The 19,314-nt window shown below is 31.5% G+C and overlaps 2 protein-coding genes across 5 annotated transcripts in view; one reads left to right on the plus strand and one right to left on the minus strand.

Moving 5' to 3' along the window:
• The window catches only part of LOC111002916 (protein mini spindles), a 33,697-nt gene extending 17,579 nt beyond the window's left edge, over positions 1-16,118 (minus strand). The window contains exons 1-19 of the mRNA XM_022273205.2: positions 15,946-16,118; positions 14,540-14,774; positions 13,925-14,055; positions 13,160-13,404; positions 11,637-11,803; positions 11,050-11,288; positions 10,483-10,677; positions 9,404-9,584; positions 8,527-8,660; positions 7,557-7,686; positions 7,108-7,233; positions 6,174-6,381; positions 5,430-5,651; positions 5,118-5,355; positions 4,001-4,159; positions 3,126-3,345; positions 2,406-2,585; positions 1,157-1,326; positions 600-764 (exon numbers count right to left, since the gene is read on the minus strand). Of these exons, the coding sequence (XP_022128897.2) occupies positions 600-764; positions 1,157-1,326; positions 2,406-2,585; positions 3,126-3,345; positions 4,001-4,159; positions 5,118-5,355; positions 5,430-5,651; positions 6,174-6,381; positions 7,108-7,233; positions 7,557-7,686; positions 8,527-8,660; positions 9,404-9,584; positions 10,483-10,677; positions 11,050-11,288; positions 11,637-11,803; positions 13,160-13,404; positions 13,925-14,055; positions 14,540-14,741 (3,312 nt within the window). The 5' untranslated portion in view covers positions 14,742-14,774; positions 15,946-16,118. The remainder of the gene's footprint in view (positions 1-599; positions 765-1,156; positions 1,327-2,405; positions 2,586-3,125; positions 3,346-4,000; positions 4,160-5,117; positions 5,356-5,429; positions 5,652-6,173; positions 6,382-7,107; positions 7,234-7,556; positions 7,687-8,526; positions 8,661-9,403; positions 9,585-10,482; positions 10,678-11,049; positions 11,289-11,636; positions 11,804-13,159; positions 13,405-13,924; positions 14,056-14,539; positions 14,775-15,945) is intronic.
• Positions 16,119-16,975: 857 nt separating this feature from the next.
• LOC110999394 (protein goliath-like) overlaps positions 16,976-19,314 on the plus strand; it is a 56,245-nt gene continuing 53,906 nt past the window's right edge. For all 4 annotated transcript variants that reach the window (XM_045628739.1, XM_045628742.1, XM_045628743.1 and 1 more), the window contains exon 1: positions 16,976-17,279. The gene's annotated coding sequence lies outside the window, so the exon portion shown is untranslated. The remainder of the gene's footprint in view (positions 17,280-19,314) is intronic.

The raw sequence follows: 19,314 nt of genomic DNA on the forward strand, positions 1-19,314 counted from the left end.
TGGCGCTATTAAAGCAATAACACGGCAAAGTATAAGATATGTTTAATATTTTATAGTTTAGGCTCCAATTTATTGGCTTATTTACTTAAAAAAAAGAGTGGCGGAGAGTTTATTGCCAGTTCTTCTCTTCCGTTCTACGCCCTTTATTTGGCAGTAAATGTAAAATTAGAAGCTTTTAATATCAGCATATTTCTCTTTTAACGTTCATAAGTGTACATTGTGTTACCAATATGAATAAATAATATTGAAATTTGACGAACAAATTGAAAACAAGGAAAGCTTCGGGCTATACCAGAATAAGCGAAAACTAAGAAAAAAAACCGATAAAAGTCTTAACAGGACATTTTTTTATAGAACAGGGGCCAAAATGGCAGAAGGTTCATCTGATGTTAAGTGATACTGCCGCCCATGGACACTCAATGCCAGAGGACTCGCGAGTGCGTTGCCGGCCTTTTAAGAATTGGTACACTCTTTTCTTGATAGACCCTAAGTCGGTAATACTTCATTGGGCAGCTGGTTCCACAAAGTGGTGCGTGGCAAAAACTCCTTAAATAAACGCTCAGTTGTGGAACGGCGGTTGAATTTTTTTACTTTCTTACCTTGGCCTTGGTAAGAGTCCCTTTCTTCTCAGCTTCTTTCTTAGCGCCAGCGGATTTCACTGCCCGTGGGTCACTCTTCCCCTTTTCCTTCGTTGGTAAAGGTTGTACTGGCAAGTTGGGCCTGGCTTTTTCTAGTGCCGCTTGGACAACTGATTTCGATCCCGGCTATAAAAAAAAACTTTGATACTACAGGATGCACTTTTATTGCTATCAATTCAATAGCAACAAAGTAAAATAAAGATATTAAGACTAATTTTATATGGAATTACAATATATTCACGATTATATACATGGCTTCTAAATAAATAAACATTAACATTAACTAATACCTACCAATAATTTTTTCACTATAATTCCGACTATGTTAAAAAATTGCTACTATGTCCATGCGATGTCTGTTTGTAAAGATAGCGTTTTTAAACTCTTGAGAATTTATATATTTCCTTCATTTTATTAGTGAATTTATAACATTAAATTACTAATTTCCTATGGAACTAGCGCCATCTATGCTTAGCACAATCTTTAACTCAACTCTAAAAACCACTAAGACAAATTACCTTGAGTTTATCTACTTGTTTGTGCATGGCGTCGTATCCGAGGTGCAACATAAAGGGTAGTACACACTCTGCGGCCGCCTTCCGGACGTCCGCGGCTCGGTCTTCTATACACGCGAATAATATTGGTATGCATACAGACAGCTCTTCTCGGGGGAAAGATTTTGGTGGTACTGAAAAGAATTGAAGAACACTTAATTAATATCATTTCACTAAATATTATAAAACAAAGTCGCTTTCTTTGTCCCTATGTCCCTTTGTGTGCTTAAATCTTTGAAACTACGCAACGGATTTTCATGCGGTTTTTTTTAATAGATAGAGTGCTTCAAGAGGAAGGTTTATATGTATAACATCCATTAAATAGTGGAGAAGTACTGTTATTTTTGAGGTTTCTAATGTGATGTCGTAAATAATTAAATTTTTTCCGCTTACATTGCAAACGCAGGCTGAACCCTACGAGTTTTATCAAAATAATGTACTAAGTATTGTACACATTGAAAAGGTCTATAGAAAAGTCCGTGATGGTATATGTCTATCTCTTATGGATAACCCACATTTTTATATACAACGTTCACAGATTTTCTGTACTGTTTTTAGTATCAGCATTGCACCCGTGCGAAGCCGGGGCGGGTCCCTAGTTTATCTATAAATTCGCGTTCACAGCCTATAAAGTTGTTATATAAAAACACTTAGCAGTTTTTATTATATAATTTAAATAATTTTTTTGTTGCATTGCTTAACGATATTGCTAACATTATTGATTGAAACAGATTATGCCTGTATAGAAAATTGGCGTTAGCAGATTTACTTCAATTCATCCCTTCCTCTTATCAGCTAAAGTAACTAAGCTATAAATAAATAAATACATATTTACTAATATAGATAAATATTTGACAATCTTGTAAGTTACATTTTATCTTATTTTTATTTTATACTACTTATACTTATTAACGAAATTTAGTTAAGGTAAATAAATGTAATTATTTTTCAAAAAGGCATTAAAGATGCATGTTAGAATGAACACAGCTGACTAAAATTGTTACGGCTAATGGCGACTTGTATCTCGCTCGTATATAATATATACATATTATTAAGTTTCTCATGTAAATAAAATATTTCTGTTTTTGTAATGAGAAATAAAGTTCTTTAAACATAAATATTATTACAAAAATGTGTCAACTTTTTGTAGGGATTTTTGATCGTTGAAAATGCATAGACAATGTGAGGGCTATATGTGTAAAAATAAACTTACAATTAGGCAACTTATCTGCCATCCACTGGAACAAGGCGGCTCTGAGTACTGGAGATCCGGTTTTTAAAGCATCAAATATCATTTCGCCATCAAAGGCGACAGCGTACCCGGCTTGTCCGCACCAAACGTCCACGCACGATATCGCGGACGTACGAATCCATTGCTTGCTATCACCGAAAGCTAAAAAAAGTTATAATTTTAGTTAAATAATTTTTTTTAAACATTATTAATATAATTCTTCGTTTATTTTACTTACACATTATTTACAAAATTTATAGTTATATTTTTTAAGTATCAAGATGATTAATGTCCAACTAAAATGACGTAACAGTATTGTCAACATAATATATTATGATAATTAAACATGATATTTTTATGAACATTGATAATCTCTCTTTCTAGTTGAAATATAATTTAAGCGTTTATATGTAAATTGGTATTGATTGAAACTTAGGTTGTAGTTTTCAAAACAAATCTCAATGGGAAAATATAAATAAATCTCCAATTTGATGTTAATTTAGACGTTTTAAATTCCAAACACCAATATTCACTTTTCTTTGCTTTTACTATAGCGTAATATTACGATATCAATCAAACTATATAAATTACAACTTATTTTAGTTTAATGTTCGTATACGTATATTTTTTTTAGAATTGCCGTTATTGATTTTGAATAGAAATTAATGTTAAGGGAAAACATAAGAGAAAAATAAATCTCACCTTGAAAGAACCCTGGGAACAAAGTCCTTACGTGCTGTTTGCATTTCGGACCCATAGCTGTTGCAATTAATTCACAAATCTGCAGCGCACTTTGGGCCAGCTTCGAATTGGAGTCCAATAACCTCGCATTGAGGGCTGCAGGCAATTCTCCCAAACTTGGCTTGATATGTGGTGAATTTGTGATTATTGCCTTTAATTTGTCCAGGGCTTCGTTCCGAACCTAGAAATAATTGGATCGCTATGAGTATTAAGGAAAGACAAACGATTATCGCTCCTGGTGACGGAGAATAGAAAAAGATAGAGCGAGCGAGTCATTCCAACGCAAAATGCAGACAGATAGAAAGCGACACAAACACAATGTAAGAGGGGGAGAGATGGATATAGATAGAGAGAGAGAGAGAGAGAGTTAGTCGGTAGATTCCAAGCACATGCGCGTGGTACTCTTGCTATGCAGTGTGAGCGTTGTTTTGTTCTATTTTAATTTATAATATACTACATAAACAAAGATGCGATCAGTTTTAAATTGTAAATAATAATAGATTTGACTAAAACTCAATTTCCATCCCTTTCTTTTATCATTTCCACATTTCCAAGTTTTACTTTTTCCGCGTGGTCCCTCTATGCACAATTTATTTTTTCTGATGCTTATTGTATGTTTTAACATTTGAAACCGTTCATTTTCACAGTTATTTCATACAAAACAAAGTTTTTGTATAGTTATTAATATATTTAGACATTTAATTGTATTCATTCCAAATAGCGTTACATTACTTAATAATGAGAAGAATACTTCGTATGAAGGGTTCTTCTATGGAAGCGTTCCATACGCGTTGTTTGTGAAAACCTATTTTAAAGTTATTCTGAAAAAAGCTCACCTTCCAATTCTTATCAGCAATTTCTGCCACCAGCGTATCGGTGATGAGCGGTGCTAGGTCTATTCTAGCACGTGTGTCCTCTACTACGGGGGGTTCATCTTCCGTCGCGTCTTCATATGTCTCACACCAATCATCACCCATTGACCCTTTGCTTGCGGACTGCAAATTACAAACATTTAAATCATTTGCAAATTTAAATTTCGGACACAATATGAGTAATATGACTCAGCAAAGATGGTATAAATAATAGAGGATATGAGCATTTTTATATTAAAGTTAATGTTTTGTATTTTATATTCTAATTCACAAAAATAAATAAATAATCATCATTGAATGTACTGAACTTAAATCTCATTATATTTAAAGAGTAAGATTTTAAAAACAGACTTAGCTCATAGGACATGGACAAAAGATTTTTGACGTACAGAAACGTACGTGAAAGTAGAAATAAAAAATCTACTGAATTCCGTATATCAAATTCGGAATTAATGGTTTTTGAAGTGAAACTTCTTTAAGCACATAAAGGTAATTTTTTACGTAACGTCACGAACATGTGCAGCGTTTTTGTCGAAGAAAAGGGAGACAGCGATTGAGAGAGAGAGAGGAAGGGAAATCTAGAAAAATACACGATATTGATTGATGTATTCGTTTAGCAGTTGGATTTGATTCTATCACATAACGTTTATGCAGTAAACGTAGATTTATTAATTTTTATTATCTTTAGCACGTATACAGTGTGTAAACAGTGTGAATATAGATATTCAAATAAATGGAGTGATCATATACTGGTACATGATCATTTAAGTTTTTAGTAATAATTAATTTACAAAGAAGTTTCACTTCTGACAAAGGCAATCGGACGTATTGTAATACGACGCCCATGGACACTCTTACAACCGGATGGCTCGGAAGTTGATGCCAGCCTTTTAAGCATTGGTACGCTATGCCGAATTCTTTCGGAAATGGGTAGCTGTTTCCACATAGTGGTGGTGTATTTAGTTGTAGAGCGACGGACGTCGAGGCGGTAAATGCGGTAGAAGTGGTAGAGTGACCACATCTCTACGCCGCCCCAATTCGAGCTAAGCCCCGGTTCCAAATCACCCCTAAGATTGCCTACCTTACTGACTCGTCCGAGCTGTCTGGTGGGCGTCGGAGGTGAACTATTCGCGTATTTGTCCATCTCCAAACTGATCAGCTGCTTTGTGGCGGGTTTCTCACTATCGAAGTGATTAAGCAGTGATGGCCCCACGTACATGGACAAAACTCCGAGGAAGGTAACTGTGGACGTCCTTACATTGGGATTGGTAGCCGATAGTGCCTTCTTGCTGTGGGCTATTATAGATTTTATGTTCATTCTGAAAATGGTTAAACCACATAATTATTAATATATCAAATCATATTCATCTTCATATATCTAAAGTATACTTACGTAAAACCAAACTCCTTTATAGCATTGGTCATCCAATTGAACATCTCTGACTGCACTTTAGGATTCTTCTGCGAGTCCATGGCGAAGCCCAGACCCTCATTTACAACGTGTTCGAGACCACAGCCATTAGCTAACAAGGTCAAACAGTCAGCTGATATAGAAGAACAGGATGCTTCACCCAGTTTAGTCACAACATCTAAGAGTATCGCGTCTGCGGCTGTCCTAATGAATAAAACGACCAATTAAAACAGTTTACTAGAAGTAATCGTTTTGTGACACTGTTTTTTAGTTTTGTACAGTACAGTATTTTTATGTGTGATACGAAACTCAATACACATATGTCATATACATAATAACAGAGTAATATAATAGAATGATGTATTTTTGTAGACATAAAATTTGTTTACCCGAACTTAATTGAATTTTTAAAACAAACTTTTTTATTGTAATTTTTTCTAAAATATTTTTTTATTTAGTAATAATATTTTTCAATAATACTGGCAAATGTAAAGAGAGTGACATCGCGGAAAGCCTGGATAGAACAACTACATAAGCGACTCGTATACGTTACAAATTACATAGAAAAGAAATGGAGAAGAGAGGGAGTTTTTTCCCACTTGTCAATTAGATGAGTTTTATATATCATTGGAATAAGGCCTAACTTTTTATATACTCTATAGTTCGAATAAAAGGCTTTATTATTAATAACACTAGAAAAAACTATCGGAATTTAACTATACTTACGTGGAGATGGGGAAGTTTTCTGTAACATACTTGCAGGCTTCCAACCTCGCTTTTAGCACTAGCACATTGGTATCCTTAAGGCCTGGCTTCTTATTGAGACTTCGATATAGGACTTGTGCGTTCGTATCTTGTACACTAAGGCCTTGTACAGTTGAGTGGAAGGATTGGACAGCTGTGAGACGAGTTTTCCAGTTGGCATCTACTAAGCCTGGAAATACAATTTTTATATTTTTATTTATTTAATACAATCTAAATCATGGTAAATTTCATTTGAAAACCACTATACTTGGTATTAATAACAGTAACAGTCTTGTCAAGAATGTGACAAATGCATCTAAAAATAATTATAAATTAGATATAATTTATATAATTAAAACATGTATTTGGTAGATTATTGGAAATTTGGAAACATTTAAACATATTGTCTATCCCAAAGAGGGTAATGTATACGAATTATGACTATATCCATTTGAGTTTTAATTAAATTCATTCAGACGCGTTAAATTCACAGGGTACACCCACATCATGCTTTAGTTTGTTTTTGTTATTTGATAAATTGACTAATATTTTTAATTAAATAAATAACTGAAAATTTTTTATTCGCGATGAGAGACTGGTCACAAAACTCCTATACACCAAACTCAGCTTTAATATGCAATTGTAAAAATGCAAAACGGTACAGAGGCGAAGCGAAGTATTTACTGTAATTGTAAACGCTTACTAATTTCGTAGTTTTCCAATTCATTAAATAAATATATGAAAGTATAAATATGTAATACTTTAATAGATAAGATACGTTGCCTTAGATTTATCTAAGGTTTAACCTTAGATATTCGCAATATATCACAGTTAGTATATAATGTTAACATTTGCATCCTATTAAATAAATATTTTGTTAAAAATGGTTTTAAAGATTAGCCTAAAAAATACTTACCAGATAGTACATCCGGTGCAAATAACATTTCAGCCTTAGCGTCTACCTCTTCAGGAGAGAGTTCTTGCTCTCTAGGCGGAGTTATTTGTGATTTGCCTGGCGCTTTCTTCGTTACTGGTTTCTTGACTAAAATAAAAAAAAACATTAATATTTTAGTATGTCAATTTATCATCATTCATTATTTAGTGTTTAATTTTTAAATCGTTTTACTGTGAATCTTGTATGTTAATGATTCAAGTTGCAAAATAAAATTTTAAATGTGTCTAATTGCAAAATAATTGAAATGTTTCTTGGTACAAAAAACATTTAAATGTTTCTAGGTGCAAAATAATATTTAAATGTTTCTCGGTGCAAAAATATTTTTGTTTATTGAAGTTGATTTTTGATTAAACCTTATAATACGAATTTTACTTTGCTGTTACTTAAAAAAAAATATAATAAACCAATACCAGATTGCGGTCGTTTCACAGGTTTAGGCTGTGATGATCCGGCGGTTGCTTTCGCATCTCCTTTACCAGCTACTGCTGTTTTAGACTTCACATCTTTTTTGGGGGCAGCCACCTTCACTTTGATCTCCGCCTGAACGAAGAAAACAGTTGTGACAAATATTCCTCTACATACCCTATATTTAAATTAAATTCCAAGATAACAATGGAACATACTTCGGCAACATTTTACAAGAGAAAAACCTCAATGAGATACATATCTTTATCCCTTTCCTTCATATGTTTTGTCTCTTTTACTCAATTTTATAATGAAAAGAGTCAGGACTGCTAGAAATGAATAATATATGCATGAGTGGACATTGGTTTCTTTCTTACCCAGAAATGTTGAATGCATTCTTATTTGTTCCGTTTTTATAAACTTGTCTTTTTCTGACAGATTCTATTGACGCTTTTAGGGAAAGAGACAGAACTATGTTTTGTGGTGTTTATAATAATTATTTTTGAAGACCTACTTTAACTGGTTAGTTAAAGTAGGTCTTCAAAAATAATTATTAATTAGGTTTAATTACCTACCTAATTTTAACCTAACCTAGCTAACCAAATTTTCATATTGAAAAGTAAAATATTATATTAAAACTAAGTCCTCTGCCCTGTCTTTCTTTCATAATGAAACAATTAAAAACTTTGCAATGACTGTAATGTAACTGCTTTTAAGTATTATTTTTTATAGAACAGGGGGCAAACGGGCAGGAAGCCCACCTGATGTTACGTGATACCGCCGCCAATGGACACTCTCAATGCCAGAGGGCTCGAGAGCGCGTTACCGGCCTTTTAAGAATTGGTACGCTCTTTTCTTGAAGTATACAATTTGTCAAGTTTTAAGAGTCTCTCAAAAGGAAGTAACTCGTGTGATAATGCATATTTTATTATGAAAAACTAAACATAATATAGCATATAGAGAACTTCTACACACCTTATCGGCGAATTCTTTAATTTTCTGCTCTTTCAAATTGTCTAGTTTCCCGATGTGTGGAGCTATGTTCTTCTCACCCACAAGCTTAGTCGCCGTACCTAATGCATCTGAGGCGGCATCTCTGACTGCAGGATCTAGAATAATAAAAAATTGTAATTCCAAATTGCTTGGCTTAATAAAAAAAGGTATTGGACAACCTGAAGATGTATTATTGTTTGGCACCAGATATTTATGATAGTAAATTTTCTATATACATATAATACATAAAGTGTACGTGTTATATATAGTGGCCGGCTCTAAATGGCTTTTGGTGTTCTTGTACTTGTAACTGTAGGGTTATTCATTTAAGTAATAATAAAAATGAAAATATGTATTTCATATATGGCTATTAAAATGAATAAATACGCTAATTGAATCCTCTTGATTCATATATACTTATAGAGCAATGTTACATTTGTATTAATACAAGTTCAGTAAGAAGTTTATACATTGACGCAAAGAAATATGATCCTCTTATAACAATGGGATTATTGTTTCTTTCAGTACAAATACAAATATATAAAATAATTACATTAAAAGCTTACTTTGACTTAACTGTACAAAAATAAACAAATTCTTAGTAAAAATTATGTCAAAATGTCAATAATAAAAATGAAACTAATCAAATATGTTACATGCAATTGCAACGAAATTGTTGATTTGTAAAAAAATATCTGACATGACAGTTGCAGAATTAAAAACTTTTCAAGGAATGGAATAAAAAAATATACAATTGTATAAGTTAAATAGTAATCAAAATGGTTTTAATATCTTGTCAAATAGTCCATTTGCTAGAAAAATTTACCACTGTTTAATATAGAAAAAAAACTGCCCCTACCAGCACTTTCCAGTAGCTTAAGCAAGCTAGCGACATAAGCCTTCATTAGTTTCTTGTTGAAAGCGGCTGGTTGCGTGTGACACAGCGCTCGAGCCAGGAATGAAGCGCTTTCTGCTTTGATAGATGGGTTCTTGTTATCAAACGCAGCGATCATATCTTCCATTATTACTTCGAGGTTTGTCTAAAAATAAACACAATTTTTTACATCTACCCAACCGCACATAGGATAGTATAGGAAATTCTATCAATAAGGAGTATTGATTGAGTGTTTTACTTTAAAATTTGACTTAAACATTAATTGGCAATAAAATATCGGATATCAGGTACAAAGAAAAGAGACAGACGAAAAAATAAACCAAGCACTGTATTGTCCTGTAAAAATATGGTAACACACAAAACAATCATTATACCGGTCCATGTAAAATTAATTATATATAATCTTACGTGTGAATGTATGAATGTATTGAATATGAATTAACGTCGATTTTAATTAAAATATTTTGGCATCAACTACCTGTTATATAGGATTGTTTGTGTGCTTTGTTAATGTACGATAATGTGAGTAAAATTGGTCTTTGTGAATATGTCGTAACATTGCTTGACGTCCTGGTATACAAAATGGTCTAATTTATTTTGATAAATCCAATTAATAATAATAAAACTATCATTACATAACGAAATTATGTAAACAGAAAACAGCAGAGTAAAAAATGTGAACACGATGTAATCGTAAACTATCTTTTTATATATAATTCTACTGTACGTGTATATGTCACTGAGCTCCTCTTAAACTGCTGGACCGATTTAAATGAATTTTGTATAAGTTTAGGAGTTGCCCTGGATGATTTAAATTCGCAAATTAGCCCGGGATAAGATACAATAAATAAACCATATATATAAAAACTAGAAACTCATACGATCTCAAGTTCATAGATACATTCAATATTTAGTCCTTTAGTGATACGTAGTATAAGCCTAGATATATTAAATGCTGTTTTATAATAGAAAATAAACAGTTATTTAAAATATTTTATGATCATTTCCTTATTACAAGATAGGATATAAATAAATTAACTTACAGCAGGATAAATAGCATCAATGGCATCTCGTAAAGCGGCAACAACATTTGGTTTCTTCTCTTTGAACTTTTCTAACAGAGCTTGAATACAGGACGCTGCGTACGGCTGGAACTTATTTCGGAGACCCAAAGCCACTGCACCTAGGAGACGAGTTCCCAGAGCTACTATCATCACGTTGGTATCTTTGGAAACCACCTGGAGATGAATGATTTCATAAAGTAATAAAATTCGTCGAACCCGTGGCGTAGTGGTTCAAGATTCGATACCCGGCGTAACAATAATCGTTTTTTTAATCACATGTAAAAACGTTTTAACATAAACCATGTCCAAAATATATAATTTTTAAATTAGATTTTTAGTGTCAAATAAAGCGAATTTTTACTTCTGTCACAGTGAGATAATAAAGTTCAACTTAGAAAATAGTTAAAAAAAAGATTTTTTTAAAAAGAAAGAAAAAGTGTCTGTTAACCATATTTTAAAAGTTACCACTTAAAAATCTAAATAATTTTTTTTCATAAGTATTTGTTACGAATAAAGGATTTCAAAATAAATAGAAAGAATAAATACCTTTTTCAACGCACGAACCAAATCAGCATAATCTCCTGGCTCCAATTTCGGTGCATTCTTCAAAAGATTGTCCAAGGCATCCAACGCTTCCTTTCTCTCCTGCCATTTCTTCGCTTCCAGTTTATCATAAAAGTCCTTTGGCAATTTTGATATTATTTCCACTGGGTCCATTAAATCGTAAGGGTCCATATCCCCTGAGTCACCACAACCGGTTTCTGCGTCATCATCTTCCGCTGCACCTAAAAATATTATTTTTATTAATTTTATAGAGGCATATTTTGGCTATTATATTAATTGGGCGGATCGTGAATTATATGTTTAGGTAAACTGTACAAGCGTTTAAATATGTATTACGTAACGAATTTGGGGGGTAGGGGTTTGGGGTAAAACGTTACGATACGGGGCGGGAATATTTAATTATGCGTTATTGTTAATATTATTTTTCGGTTATTCGATACTTTATATTTAATGGCCACAAAAAAGTCTAGACTTGATGAGTCAACAATAATAAATATGAACTGAGTCAGGAACTGATAAACCTCTACCCAAAAAGTACAGTTGTAGAGGCGTAAAGGATATAATCGTACCATCTGGTGCATCAGTAGCGGGGGTGTCCCGTATTCTGTGCTGCTGAGACCGAAGATACCTCGTGGGTTGAGCCCCACCACCAGTTCCAGAAAAGGCCTCTTTCAGCTCTTGTTGTACAACTGCTTGTAATGATGCTATGTGGGGTTCAATTGCTGGTCCGATCCACCTAAAAACATTTTTATTTATTTATTTTTCCACTACATTTTCTACCCTTACAGTTACTACCAATTCGATAGAACGCCAAAATAATACCCACACCAATAATTCTACATAAAAAAACATTTAAAAATTATACTTATATGCCTAAATCTTATAACTAACAATATAGCAAGCGCCTCTTGTGAACTCAGCTAGTGTACAAACAAATAGGTCTACCTCAACAGAAATTTTGTTAATTATTTAACATAGGATAATTTTCTAGATTCCAAGGTAAATATACAAGTAGGAAATATCCAATTTCAAGTTATAGTGCTTTGAATTGGCATAAACTTAACGGTGGAGATTTTTATGTCGATCATGTTACACTAATGTTCTTTTAAATCATGTGCAACTTTCAATTTTTGTACGGGTAAATGCGGGTTCCGATACGGAAGTAGGCGAGAGTGAGCAAATACTATAATATATAATATGGAATATCACTAGACAAAGGGTTTATATATATTCAATATTAATCCCGCAGTCATACTGTTATCTGGCTATGTTTGATCCCGCTACAGGATTACCTCTACAAGGAGAATGTATATCTACCAAGTTGCCTACCAAAATTTAGCCGCTAGTATTTTTATTGAAATTATTTTGCATTTATTTTTGGGAAAACATTTCGTTCACTTTTTATATAAATAACATATTGTTTACATGATGACAATTTACTTAAAGACTTAAAAAAATCACCTATTCCAGTCGGCCACTACCCGGTTATGGAGAAAGTTCTTTAGGGAATTTGTGTTATGTTGAGTGGTATGTATTATGTTTTAAAGAACTACCCGTCAAATGTGTAGTTTTACTTAAAGTAAAGAGCTTCTCAAGATTGATTATGAAACAGATACAGAAGTCTGAAGTTTGTAGCGCCACAGATTATTTTAAGTATCAAAGGAGTCTTTTAATATCCTGCAATTTCCCTTTACTAGACTATGTAACGCCAGTAATTCTTTTGTCGGAAAAGGGATTCTTCTTTAATAAAATCCCAGAGGCTCTTTTATCTCTGCCTTTTAAATTTAGGAAATGTATTAAAAGCTGTGTAAAAAGGCTTACTATAAAGTTAGCGATTATCTAGTTGAAAATAGAGCCTGGGACTAGTGCTGGGCAGGCTACTTCTAATTAATTTGCTACATATATTTGTTTTAAAATAAGTATTGTTTGATGATTTGCTTTTTTTAAAAATCTCTGTGCGAATCTCTGTGAGTAGGGATGCCTACAAGTTCAAATTTAATGACGAGGAATAAGTGATACCTTGATGATCTTATGTTCCAAAAGGAACGTATTTTATTTAAGTTTATTGTTATATTTGGACGAATAATCATACCTGTGCATTTCCACAACCAATGCCTTCATTTCATCTCTCACACCTTTATCTCTATCAGCTAACAACACTGGTATTTTCTTAACCATTGGTTTAATTGCTATCACTTTATTGCCAAATTGTTTGAGGGCAGTATTTAAGGCAGAAACACAAGCAGCAACCACCTTTGGATTCTTCTGCTCCATACCTTTTATTAATTCTTCTTCTACACTTTCATGTTTTTCTATTTCTACATACATCAAAGTTATCTGTAAAAACATAGGTACCAATTATAAACTTTGTTAGGGTTTAGAAAATAATTTATTTTACGAGACAAATATGGTTCAAATAAATTTTTATGCCTTTTCCTTTGATCATTCTTTTTTATAGTCTGTTGAAGCATATTGAACCTTTTCCAAACTTAAAATGTTGTCACTCCTCCATGAGCCACAGAGGTGGGTAGATGAGAAATCTTTTGTATATGTACTAAAATTAGTTTAAGAAATATTTTATCTTTATCTCATTTAGTCAGTAACACTCATATTTCTTATAATATAACAATCAACAATCAAAATATCTTTAGTCATATAGGTAAACAAGTACACCTTTGAATGTCAAAAAAAAAATTACAATTTATTACCAGTTCACAAGTCAAGTGCGTAAAGCAGCAAGAAACTTTCCACCACTCTTTTATATATATTATATATTGGTATACATGTGGCATGTATGTTTATAAAATCATAAAACAAATATTTGTTTCTTAATTAATGAAAACTTGTGCATACATACCTGTAAGGCAAGATCTTTTGATTTTGTTCTAGGTGCAGCAATACATTTAGTCACAATTCCTGACATAACCTCACCAGAAGTTTTACCGGCAAAGCCACAATTTTCAACAAATACTAATGCTGCTTCAAGACCTATAACAAAAATATGTTTATTTCTGGTTCAGAAACCAAACAAAAATGTCCAATATAAATTTCCAAGACATACAATTATGTATTATAGCAATCCTAAAGACAAAGGTTATTGTTCTATTTTAATAGTGATTGATTGTAACAGGAAGTAATAAGTAGACAATAGTTTTTGGTAAATGACTTTAATAGATTACATGTTTGAATAATTCATATTGTCTTAATGCAAATCAAAGGCTTCGAAAATTTATTAAGAACACTGAAATCTTATTCAATTGTAATCTAATTCAGCTGCTGATTTTATTTACACTATACACAAAAGTTCTAATAATTTTGATTTAACTTTGCAATCTCTTGTACATAAAGTTACCACCCCACCACCACCTGGTTATAGATAACTTTTTAGTCTGTAAATAATGTAAAAAGCTAAAAGACTATACTTAAAACATTTTAAGACTCATTATGAAAAGATATTGTTAATTTACTATACCTTTTTCTTGTGCAACAGCATTACTGTCAGTAACAAATTTCTTTATAAGACCTAAGTATTTATTCCACTCAGGTGACTTCTCATCATCAATTTGATTAAAAAGCTTATTAGCTTCCTCGTAACCAGCCACTCTGGCTTTCCACAGCTTATGGACACATTTATCTTCTGTTGGTAATTTCTTATACTCACTTTCGTCTTCCATTTTTGTATCTTCAGTCTTCTTGTGAACTTAAAACTGAAAGTGTTCATTTAATAACAATAACTGTATTGTTAAAATGTAAATTCTTACACTTTTTCATATGTGAAAGGAATTCAATCAGTTATGTAATATTTTTAAAGCAACATGTGAATATTCTCTTAATGTATACAAAATTAGGTTGAAAGCAGTGTTGGCCTTGTGGCTTGAACATGCTTTGATTGAATCATGGCTGTGCACCAATAAACTTTTCTTTTCATAGGCACATCAACACTGGAGTAGTGGTGCGGCTGGTCTTTTAAAATACAAAATAAATTCTTTCATATTATGTTTACAAAGTATTAAAAACATTTGGTAAACAAGTTCAATGACTAATTTTTTATTGCTGTTTATTAGATTGCTAGTCAAACTATAATAATCCAGGTTATTGAATAATATTGAGGGTAATTTTTATATTTTGTTCAATTAAAAATCTTGGCTAAAAAAAATATATTGGGTTTTTAGTAATTTGGTAAAAAATTACACTATGTTTTCAGAAAAGGACTTCAGTTTTGCTTAATAAACATTAATACCAATTTAAAAAATTTAATAAATATTTTAGCACTGATTTAAAAGGACATTAAGGAAGAAAGCTTTATAAGTACAGTTGTTAGCCATGAGTACAATTTTGTTTACAACATGCATAAATGACCTTTTATTTCATCTCAAACAAGGTCAAGGATTGCAGTTCTTAATGCAGTTAAATATGCCTAACCGTATACATAATTTTAATAATCCATTGTATCTTCTATAATATCTTTAAAATAATATAATTAAGAGAATAATCTCATAATTTAAATTCTATTGTTTTGCGTGTTGCTGCAATAAACTGAAATGTTTTACGCTTTCTAGTTCCTTACCACTGCAGGAGTTATAAATTTTAATAGCTTAGAAACTTTAGAGCAAAATTTATGAATATCAGAATCTGTAACGGCTGATTAGCTTAAGCAGAAATGCAGACATGCATTGTAGACGAATTGATGATTCAACGCGCTCGTTTAATTATTCGTTAGATCAATTATACCTTAACACTTAATAAATTAAGTATTACAAACTGAAAAATAAAGGTAAATGTAAAACTGGATCATGTAAATACTTATCATACGCAAGAGAACGGTTACTTTCTAGCCATAATACAAACAAAATGTCCTATATGTAAAAAAAAACTTACCGTTATACAAATGCTTTAAACGAAGTAACAGAAATTAAAATTACACACACAAATTTAAATTGTATCACATTCTTAACTGTGGATAAATCAAATTTACATCGAAAAATTATAGTCAATTCGATGTCGTTTATTCAAGTTCGCAAATTGTTAATTTTAATTTGTAGAAAATGGACGAAGTGACGTATGTAACAAAAATGTTACCACTTTTCCTTTTTTGAAATAACCAAGTAATTTCGAATGTCATAGACTACGCAGATGTGATTGAACAGCTTAAAAAATATATAAAAAATATATTTATGGACTACATTTTTCACATCATAACATTCTTTTTTTTCATTTTGTTTTCTCTACGTATCTTTTATTTTTATGTAACACAAAAACAGGAAAAATTAACGATAGCCTGTCGAAAAGCGATTTTGTCTCAAGTCCCAGATTTACACTTAACATTAAAATTTTACCATACAAAATTGAAGTAAGTACTGGATTGTTTTTTATTTGTCGATAATTTTTCAATTTGATTTGTCGAAGTTTATTTTTATTCGGAAATACTTAACAACTACTAGATAGCATTACTTTCTAATCACTTCTCTACTAGTTTATTAATATTATTAATTATATGTTCAGATCAGTAAAAAATAATAAATACTGTATAACATTTATTATGTATTAATATATTAATATACAAAAAAAGTGTCTATTTTTTTTACCAAAATTTTGGAAGTTTAATTTTACATGGTAACTAAGTCTAATAATTTCTTTCCTCTATGGTTTTCTATATTTCTTTTGTATAGATTTCATTATTCTTTTAAGTATGAAATCTTTCACGCTTAATATAAGAAATCAATAAACATTTAAGTGTGTTTAATTATTTAAGCTTTTTTTCGTAAACTTACTATTTATTCAAGGAGCTTTTAATTTTTGATGTCACTTGGTAATTGTCATGTTCTGTCACTGTCACAGTCAACTCGGTCATATTATCGAATTCGTTTACACTTTACAGTTTACTAATGTTAATTGTTAAATTGTTAAATGGTTGTAAAAGCGTCTGCGTTCGAGACGTGTGTCGCGTTGCTTTCGTGACTCCTGTGCGTTCGCAGTAATAGTTAATTTTCATTTTCATTACAAAAAATAGCGATTAAGACTAAGCTATGTAATAAAAATCAGTGTATAGATATAACATTTCGATGTTAATGTAATGTACTAGTGAATTTTTATACATAAACAAACAAAAACATTGTGTTTTTAAATTTTTGGGGTGAGCAAAACGAGTTACTTTCGACCGTATCCGTGAAGGGAAAATTAAACAGCTGTTTGAGCATAGTATGCTTCGTATTGTAAGTATGTTTTGATACTACGCATCACACTACAACTAAATTACACATTTTATGTGCATCTAAATACATCTAAAGCTAAATGTTATTGTATACTATAGTAATAATCTTTCTATGATGATTTTCGACACATATGTATCTTAATAACGTAATTATTAACTAGTATAGTTTTGCAAGTACAGAAAATGTTTACACATATACCAATCTAAATTAAATAAAAAAGCAATGCCTCAATAATGTATGTATTAGCTAACTTTATGTTATTACAAGTCACTGTTTATTCTTATAAAGGAGAAGGAATTGGATCCTACTTTCCTAAGAATAAAGATAAGTATTATTATATGCATTATGCAGTATAATTGATATAAATCTTATAAGACCAAGATATTAAATAAGTTTAATTGAGAGTATACAACATAATATGTATAATGTATATAGAATACATATTATATATTGCTACCTATTTCTAATATTCATACAATATAATGTTGTTTAGATTTGATCTCCTTTTTACAATTATGGTTGATTACATTAAGTCTAGCTCTAGCAGTATGAGAATTTATGTGGCTTTTTGAGTAATGGTTTACTAGATAACTAAGGTAAAAGATTAAACTTTGGCTTGCAAAATATTGTTCCTATATAGTATTAGGTATTAAGTTTTGCAGGTTGTTTGATGTCCTATTAATAATAATCCTTAATACAATACTTGTATCTTGGGATCAAAGTATTAAGTATAAAAAAATATAAGTATAAAGTGAACCTAAACTGAGTAGGTATTTTAGGTTATAAATGTGGATAGTTAGTGTAACCACGTCTATCTAAATTCGCCTCTTTCATACTTAATATTGGCTTTGACGGATTTTTAAAAATAATAAGGAGATGTAGAAAGAGGAGTGACTGATGTTATAATTTATTTTTATGTTTGTACCGTCGAAATATACTTACGCGCTTTAAATCGTTTGACCGAAGAAACCGTTATTCTGAAGACTTACCGTTTTAAATGTATAATTACGGTTTAAAGTTGTTTGCTAAACCGTTGATTGTTTGAATTAATAATAATACTTAATAATAATTTTTTTTTCTCACAAAACTTCATATATATGATAAGTTACAACTATTTATTTATTTGATTCGAATTATTTGATTCTTGAAACTGAACTGCTTTTGAAAAGGCATTTGTTATTACTTTGAGTATTCATTTATTGCGGTTACGGTATTTAGTTTAAGCTAATATTTACCGAAACGCATAACTATGCGCCCTATGCCCAATTGCTAGTGAGTTATGTTCTTCACATGACTTCGATTTGTTGAATGATAATGTGTAATGTGTGTAGTCACATGACTTATATCGATTAATTATAAAATGCAACAAGTCGGTTGTTTTTCGCTGCCTACTAAGTTTTAGGATAAGATTAAGCGGTAATCCAGTTTTATCCGGATCCAATGGCTCGTGAGTCACAGATTTCCTTCAAATATGTTACCCATTTGATTTATACTCCTATTCACGGACATGTATCCGTCCTCTGAAGGGGCCCCGGCTCCTAATTATAATAACATAAAGCGAGACATTCTAGAGTAGTAATTAGATTGAGGTGTTCTCGCAGTTTAAGCCTGCATTTGTCGGGATTCCATGGTCTGATTCAATTATTCGTGCCTAGAGCCTGCGTATAAGCATAGATAATATGCATAAGGGTTAATAATACTCTAGAAAGATTTATATATAATTTTAAATTACCAGAAGTAATTTAACTTCTTCTTTAACTTATTCCTCTTTCGGTTTTTAAATTAAATAACGCTGCGTAAGTCTTAAGCCATGTTGTAAAGTAACAGTTATTAATATTATTTTTAAATTAAAGGGGTGTGCATTGGTGGCGGTTAGTATCAAGGTTATACATCGAAAGTGAGTAAGATAAAGAAAGCTAAGTGAAAGTTATCAAAGGAATATTTCATGTTATGTAACAAAGCTTCAAAATGCGAGCTTTTATACTAAATCCAAACTATGGTATTGTAATGTAATGTATTCAAATCGAGGCATATA

Source organism: Pieris rapae, chromosome 6 (assembly GCF_905147795.1).
Source record: "Pieris rapae chromosome 6, ilPieRapa1.1, whole genome shotgun sequence".
Taxonomy (NCBI): domain Eukaryota; kingdom Metazoa; phylum Arthropoda; class Insecta; order Lepidoptera; family Pieridae; genus Pieris; species Pieris rapae.